Raw genomic sequence first — 8,877 nt, forward strand, 5'->3', positions numbered from 1 at the left:
AAGCCAAGCGCGCAGGCGAGCTCGATGGGGCGCGGACGCATGCTCTAAAGGCGGCAAGGCGCGTTGCCGAGGCGTGGCGTGGCAGGCGAAGTGCAGCCGGACGTTTTGGGTCGTCTTCTGCGTTGGGCACCTCCAACAAAAACCGAACATGCATGCCTGTTTTGGCATCCATTGCCATATTAAACGGACGAAATCTAAATGAACCGAACGTCTATTTGGGGTTGTGCGTTGGAGTTGGCCTCACAGTATTAACTTAGAGACGCTCGGTCGCGCGGAACGCTTGCTACACTTGGACGTACGCGTGCGTTGCCGATAAGCCGTCGACGCGTACGTATGCCAGCTAACACCATTAACTGCTGCTGTTTCCTTCATGACCTTTGCACTTTAATTCTGTTACTTGCAATAACTAATGCATCTTCATTATGACTAATGATGTGTATGCAGCACGTATTCATTTTGTTCAGCTGGTAGCGTACGGAAGAAGTTTGTGCTCCCGGAGAGAACTCGCCATGCGTCTACGGCATCACCAAGCTGCTGCAGGGAAGCCTAGGGATGTAGATGGCGCAATAAACGGCGCCGCAAATCCAGTTTAGTTAGCTCGATTGTTCATTTTCCCTGAATTTTTCTTATTGAACTGTTAGACCGATATAAATGAGCTTAAACAGGACCAGTTTACATCCGGAAGCCGCCGGGGTAATACCCACAGCATCAGCAGCTCCTCTCACCCTCTTGGTAGTGGCCACAAGATATAAGATATAGGATATACGAGGAACGGATGGCTGTCACAACAAATTATGCGGAAGTGCAAAATCACCTTGGAAACCAGGCCGCAAATAGGTAGTGGAAGATGCTTGGAAAACGAAGTAAATATGTGCTAGTTGCAACCTATCCCTGTACTACACATGTTCACCTGTAGCAATGCTAAGAAGCAAACCAAGTGCATAAGCAGCAACAAGGATATAACCAAAATAGGCAGCATAATTCACAGTTTGTAAAAAGGAACTCAGCTAACAAAACATCATGTTTGCCGGGGGGAAACAGGTACGGTAGAAAAACATCATGTTTATCTTGTACATCTGACGGGTTGTCTTTCCTAAAGACAAACATCTGAATTTGTCACAGAAAACTCAAGTCATATTTTTCTTCAACTGTGTATTTATCAAGAATGTCAGCAGGTAACTGATTAGGCACAACGGAAGCAAACACATTAGATCGAAAAAAGGTTGATCATATATAGCAGTATCACCGCTAGGTGGATATATCATCAGTCAATGGCAAGACCATAAATACGTACCAACATTAGTGAAAATAAAAGAGGCAAGTATCCAACCATCAGAGATTCAGAGGTCTTACATGTCTCATTAAATTCTGATATTTGGATTTAACAATCCACAATGCCACAATCGAGCTTTTTTCGAAAAGCACTCCACATGTTTCGTTGTAATTCGCCTTTTTATTTTTATTTTGTGTGAGAGGATCTTACTTGGTTGTGTGCATCTTAGTTATGCAGAGGCCGGGTGTAATGCCACAATCGAGCTAACTATACAATAATGCATCAGACATAATAAAGGAGTAATTATTTGAAATTACTCCCTCCAATCCATAATAGGTGTTGTGGTTTTAGTTCGAATTTTAACTGAAACTACTGCACTTATTATGGGTCGGAGGGAGTCCATCTCAAATAATCTTTTGCCAAATTAAAGGAGGTACATTTCATTTGATCAAATAGAGATAAAATGTGCAATAAAAACATAAAATAGCTGAAAAGATCAGGGACGGACAGGCTCACATGTCGTTGTAAAGTGTGACGGGTTGATGGAACAGAAAGCCACTCATTCCAAATTAATGATACCAGCTTAATGACCATCGCTTCACACATAAGGCATACACCATGTGCTTGGGATGACAATCCTAGAGAAAACAATCAACAAGGTTTATTTTCCTTAAACTCTGTGTTGTTTTCATCACATCAGAGAAAGTAGCAACTTAGAGAATCATAAAATGCAATCAGGTACATCAGGTAATCATAAGCTCATAGAACATATAACTATAACCTTTTGGACCATCCTATCATGCTATCTTCAGGCGAAATAAAAATGAATGTTAAGTGTTTTCAGCAAGCCTACTATTAAAAATAAATGAGGGGAAGCTAATAGTGCACATGTAAAAGCATAGTTGTGAGTAAGAAGTACATTTACAGTCAGCTTGTGTAATCTCTTTTCTTATAACATATCAGGGTAAACTGAGACATATTTTGGTTATGCATCTAGCAATAGGGGCTGAGGGAAAGGAAAGAACAGCTGGGCAGAAAAATAAATACAAGGACGCTTGCGACCATGCTGCCCAGCCACACGGCAAGCATCAGCCATCAAGAACCAAAATTCAAATAGCCAACCATCATCAAACCAAGTAGAGTCAACAAATTGCGCTCAGGAACACAAATGGCTAGCCTCAGAACATCATAGCACCAAGAAAACAGAAATCAAACCACACAAACCAAAAATAGTACAACCCACAAAAACCAATGATGCATGAACAAACTAAACAATTTCAGTCCGTGGCCACCAGGACAACAGCTCTAATCTTCTTCCAGTACCACTAATGAATGGACCATAGTACGGCCGTGAACTCTCGTTTCCCCACTCCTGCCGCGACGACACTTGAAAAGGAAAATGTTAGTCTCGCAGGTGAGCCACCCAGAGGGGAAACAATGTCCAGAAGCTGGCAGAGTTGGCCCACACGCTCCCCAAGCCCGACGCAGGAGAGAGCTCCTTTTCCAGGGAGCATAGTAACTGTAGGGATGAACCAAACTGGGGTCCTGACTGCTATTATCTTTGCTAGCAAAATCTTGCGCAACTGATTTGCCCCCTTTTTTGTAGCATTGCTTGGCAAATTTGTCTCTCACAGGAAAAAAGCTCACCATTTCAATGTGAAGAATGATCTTTCAGGGTGACATAAGAATTTGCTCATAACTTCCACTACCATGACACATGCACAAATGCATAGTTTGGAAGCACCATCAGGACCACACATTTAAGCCAAAAGAGCATGATCTACAAGCACTTAACTAACAGGCGCAGGTTTTGCAGCACATATGGAGGATTAATGGTTTGACATCTGTAAAAGCTAAGCCTCATGTGGCACATCTCACAGGCAGTAATGCATGATCAGCAGCATAGATACAAGAGATTAAGGGACACATTTTTTTTCCTATTTAATTAGCGCTTAAGTACTCCAACCAAATCCATGAACCAAGGATCAAAATAATTGCCGCACACACAAGGATCTCATTTGCATCGTCAAAAAGAAGTGCAGATCACTAAAGCATCAACCGATTAAACCCAGATTACACTTATCAGCCCAATTTGTTTTCCTTTTTAGGGATCGGTAAGATTGATTAAATTTAACAATGCTCATGTCTAAAAAAAATTATGCACCACAACAGAACTCTAAACAGATAATTTGCAGTAATCCAAATATCTATAAACAGAACAAAGGAACAATAATCTGTACAATAGTAGATCCTTTGTGAGCTTTCTCGGTGGTATTTCGGTACAGTATGGCCCACCTGCTGATGTATTCTCCTCTGTATGCTAAGTCGTATCTGCGGCAAAAAGTTAATCGACACACATCAGAAGCCAACCTGTACCGTCCAGATTCAAAGAGCACCTGAGCTCGGGAGTCATTTCGCTGCTCCCCTGTCATTTGACTGATTTCTAATTCAGTCCCAGTCGAATTTTGCAAGTACATAGGATGACGCATGACACTGTCAGCTCTGCCAACTCGCTGAACCCCGCTACACAAACTTAAGGCTCTGTTCACCTAGGGGAACTAATCCCTGCAGGGTTTTGGAGGGAACTAAGTAGTATTTTGTTACCATGAACAACACAGTGCCTCTTAGCTCTGTCTATAATATTCACTTGATTTTGTCATAGATTTACCATATTGAACAAAGAGAGTTGCTCCAGCAAGTGAATAGGAGTGGACTGCACTGCATCCAGCTCTGCATGAATGGAGTCTAGTTGCTGCTGGAGAGGTCTCTTGGTTCTGCTCCATCTTTTAAGGGAACCTGCAAGCTTGGAAGTTCTTAAATGGAAAGGTTTATTGCAAGAACTGGACCAAGCAGTTTGAACAGTCGCCTGAAAATCACTTTCAAATAACAACAAGTTTAGAAGTTTTCTTAGATTTAACAGTGGCCGGATGGAAATGGTAAGAATGGTAGCATGGTCACTGTACATAATGGGCAGGTTATAAACAGTACATAATGACCATGGTCACTGTACATAATGAGCAGCAACAGGATATAACCAAAAAGGGTAGCATAATTCACAGTTTGTAAGAAGGAACTCAGCTACAAAAACATCATGTTTACCACAAAAAAAAGGTATGATACAAACACATCATGTTATCTTGTAGTACATCTGACGGGTTGTCTCTTTTAAAGACAAGCAGCTGAATTTGTCACAGAAAACTTAAGTCATATCTTTCTTCAACTGTGTATTTATAAAGAATGTCAACAGGTAACCGATTAGGCACAAAGGAAGCAAACACATTAGATAGGAAAATGGTTGATCATATATATCAGTATCACCGCTAGGTGGATATATTACCGGTCAATGGCAAGACCATAATACTCACCACAATTAGTAAAAATAATAGTAGCAAGTATCCAACCATTGTATGAGAGGCCTCACATATCTGGTTAAATTCTGGTACTTGGATTTAACAACCCACAAAGCCATAATTGAGCTAACTATACAATAATGCATCAGACATAATAAAGGAGTAATTATTTGAATTGCATCTCAAATAATCTTTTGCCGGATTAAAGGAAGTACAGTTGATTTGATCAAATAGAGATGAAAATGTGCAATCAAAGTGTAGAGCGGATGAAAAGATCAGGGACAGACGGACTCACATGTCGTTGTAAAGTGTGACAGGTTGATGGAACAGAAATCCACTCATTCCAAATTAATGATATCAACTTAATGGCCATCGCTCGGCACATAAGGTATCTGCCATGTGCTTGGGATGACAATCCTAGAGAAAGAAATCAGCAAGGTTTATTTTCCTTAAAACTCTGTTGTTTTCATCACATCAGAAAAAGCAGCAAATTAGAGAATCATAAAATGCAATCAGTTACATTAGGTAGTCATAAGGTCATAGCACATATAACTATAACCTTCTAGACCATCCTATCATGTTATCTTCAGGCGAAATGTAAATGAATGTGAAGTGTTTCCAGTAAGCCTACTATTAAAACAAATGAAGGGAAGTTAATAGTGCACATGTAAAAGTACAGTTGTGAGTAAGAAATGCATGTAGCTTGTGTAGTCTCTTTCCCTTTAACATATATCAGGGTAAACTGAGACATATTTTGGTTATGCATCTTGGCAATAGAGACTGAGGGAAAGGAAAAAAACAGCTGGGCAGAAAAATAAATACAAGGGCGCTTGCGACCACGCCGCCCAGCCACACGCGAAGCATCAGCCATCTAGAACCAAAATTTAAACAGCCAACCATCACCAAACCAAGTAAAGAGTCAACAAACTGTGCTCGGGAGCACAAATGGCTACCACTAATGAATGGACCATAGAAGCTGGACAAGCTTAACAAATTTCAGTGCGTGAGCACCCAGATGCGAGCAAGGCAGTCTAATCTTCTTTAATATTCCCTTCACATGAAAACACTCACAGATCTCTGAAGGACTGTCTTTTTGAGGAGCCAGAGGAAATGCATCTCAAGTTTATCCCGCTAACTAGTTTGGCCAAAGGTTGAAACAACCTCACAAAACTCATACTACATCTCGACCTACTACTCACTTGAAGCACTTAAGAATCGCAGTGAAAACAGGAACCAAGCGAGAGAGCAACTTGTACAGCTTCTCAACCTTGTCGCACATGGTGACCAAATAAACAGCCTGTGGGTTCTCCTTTGTGGCCAAACAACCAACCCCGATACAGACTAGCATGATAGTAAGGTACAAGCAATTCCTTCTCACTTCGCCCCACGCCTTCGCAAACCCTGTGAACAATCTTGACGATTCCTTGGCGTCGGGCGGAGGCGGCAGCGAGGCGTCGGGCGGTGGCGGCAGCGAGGCGTCGAGCGGAGGTGGCAGCACGTCGGGCGGAGGCGGCGGCGCCTCGGGTGCACACCGCGAGGGGAGACGACGCGTAACCCGCATCCCTCTTGCTGCGTGAGCGAGAGAGGAAGGGGAACTATGAGGGGAGGGTGGATGGACCTCGACAGATGGAGGAGGAGAGGGGGAGGGGGGAGGCGGAGTTACCTGCGAGGCCGGGGCGCGCGACGGTCGAGCGCAAGGTGATGAAGCGGACGACGGTGGCCCGCGGCGCCACGACGTAGGGACCTGCATTCGCAGGCACGATCCGTACGAGGGACATCGCAGGCAAATGTGGCGGCGAGGTCGCCGACGAACTGCGCTTCTGCGCCGCCGCGGCGAACTCCCCCCCCCCCCCCCCCCCCCCCCCCCCGATCCTTTTCCTTTTTAGGGATTTTCTTTTCTATGGATATAAATTGCAGCTTTTTTCTATTTCTCCTTTTTCCTAGTTTTTTAAGGCACTGCTCTTTAACAAGCCGAGAGTTCGAAATCAACAAGAAAAGGGGAAAACGCAGGGATTGAGTTTTGTTTCCCCGTGAAGTGTTTTTCTCTCCGGAGCGAGGCGCTCCCCTCTGCTGACGACTTTTCTGTCATCGGTGGTGAGAGGGTCATCAGATTCCGCACGTGTGGATTAGGCAGCTTTAGGCTTTAGGCCTCTAGTAGCTTAGGCTTCGGCGGCAACGACAACAACACAGAATAAAGAAGCTTCAATTCCTCTCGCGACGAGGCGATCAACTCTATATCATCAGGGATGGATTTGAGAACTAGCGTGTTCAAGCGGGGATGTTGTGGTGGCGACGACGACATCCTTGTGATGACTTGTATTCTCAGGCTCTGCCGTTGCGATGACGTCTGCTCCCGCGTCGACCCAGATCTTGGGAGGTAGTGAAGGAGCGGATGCAGATGATGGTCTGCATCAATGACTTTTGGAAAGCGGATTGTGTGCTCGGTTCGTGGTTGATGACTGGCACATATGGTTTGCTCCTCTAGTGTCTTAGTTGTGTGGGGGGTGCCAAATCTGTAATTTGAAGGCGTGTCTAGAGTGTTGCCCTGGTTTGATTCGTTCAAGGGCAATGGCTTCGCCTTTGGTGAGCCACCTTGGAGGTTCGTAAAGTTGCAATTAGTGGTAGAGCAGCGTCAAGCTCGGGTGAGAAGGTTATCTATCATTCTTTTTTCCTTTGGTAGCTGTTGTGGTTGTGTCAGAGGCAGGTGGTCGGCGTTGGTATTAAACATAGGAGATTCTTCGATCTTGATTGTAATTTTCTTTTTTGTCTGCTATTTCTTTATGCAAAGGCTAGCGTTTCGCTGTCTTTTAAGTTTTGCCATGTCGATTTTCTACGTGACTTATACTATGATCTTTATGATATACTAGCACATATGTCCATGCGTTACAACGAGAGAGATATTTTTTTTGCGAGAAGCAACAGGAGAAATAATTGATGTGTGCACCAAAAACGGTCTCCACAGCGGTGGGCGACGGAGCGTTGAGCTCCCGTCTTCTCACGGGTCATGTTTGGCGCCTGAGGTCTTGATAGTGGTGGGATTGGTCGGTGTGGCGGCGACCACCTAACTCATGTTTTTTTCTTCTGGGTCCACTTCCGCCTCAGGATTGTGGCTGACTCCTTATTTGATTGCTGCATGGTGACCTTCGGGGCACGGTTGCTTTGACCACTCTCTTCGACGACAATGTAACCGGATGAATTATCAATTGCAGCGCATAAATCTCATTTTATTAGCATAATCAGCGCATAACCAGGCATGAATGTCCCTTCTTTGTCATGGTTTATTCTCTTTGATTATTATAATGCTCACGTGCCCACAACTTTTTAAATTAAGATGAACCATCATATTCTCTTTTTTGGCGCGTGCCTGCAATTTCTTTCAATTATAGCCAACCAACATATTATCTTTTATTGGCACGTGCAAACTATCACCGGCAATAATTTATAGTCTCTCGTTTTGCTCATGATTCTTGAGACAACTTCCTTACTTTCAGACAACCTAGGAACACATAAAAACTGGTGTGATTTAGTATAAAGCTTCAAGGTGGGACTATTCCTATCATAATTGCGAGATAGTTGAGTTGGTTTTGTCCATCGGCACAATAGGGAATGCCCATAGTTCAATCCCCTCGCGCCTTAAATTTGTTGTTGTTCGTCCATTCGACATAAAAAGAAATGTGTAGTAGGCCCAATTCGATCCACCCAGGGGACAAACAAAATAAATTCGGGAACTACGTGCGGAACAAATGGAACAAACTCTATACGTATATTTTTACTTTTTCTTGGGCCAGCTGCATGGGAGCTAATATATGATGCTAGTTGCATCAAATAGCGCATGGATATCTAAAAAAAAATTCAAATAGCGCATGGGACGCACAATAGTTCGCGTCTGGGCCATCCCACCGAAAGGCACTGAAGGACCTGTGTTTGTAAAGCATCTTAAATTTTTTGTTGTTTCGTCCATCCGACAGAAAAAGAAATGTGTGATAGGCCCAATTCGATCCACCCAGGGGACAAAAAAACAAATTCGGGAACTACGTGCGGAACAGATGGAACAAACTCTATACATATATTTTTACTTTTTCTTGGGCCAGCTGCATGGAAGCTACTATATGATGCTAGTTGCATCAAATAGTGCGTGGATGTCTAAAAAAATCAAATAGCATATGGGACGCACAACAGTTCGCGTCTCGGCCATCCCACTGAAAGGCGTTTGTAAGACGCGAATAAATTTCCACAAAGACGACATGTTGAATG

General features: G+C 43.5%; 1 protein-coding gene across 1 annotated transcript; it reads right to left on the reverse strand.

The window, feature by feature from the left end:
* Positions 1–3,320: 3,320 nt before the first annotated feature.
* Positions 3,321–6,466, reverse strand: LOC123112480 (uncharacterized). Its single transcript, XM_044533469.1, has 4 exons — positions 6,287–6,466; positions 4,919–5,040; positions 3,942–4,139; positions 3,321–3,838 (listed from the first exon to the last, which is right to left on the reverse strand). The coding sequence occupies exons 1-4, from the start codon at positions 6,399–6,401 to the stop codon at positions 3,797–3,799; spliced, it is 477 nt and encodes a 158-aa protein (XP_044389404.1). The 5' UTR covers positions 6,402–6,466; the 3' UTR covers positions 3,321–3,796.
* Between the last annotated feature and the right edge of the window lie 2,411 nt (positions 6,467–8,877).

Source organism: Triticum aestivum, chromosome 5B (genome assembly GCF_018294505.1).
Source record: "Triticum aestivum cultivar Chinese Spring chromosome 5B, IWGSC CS RefSeq v2.1, whole genome shotgun sequence".
Classification (NCBI taxonomy): Eukaryota; Viridiplantae; Streptophyta; class Magnoliopsida; order Poales; family Poaceae; genus Triticum; species Triticum aestivum.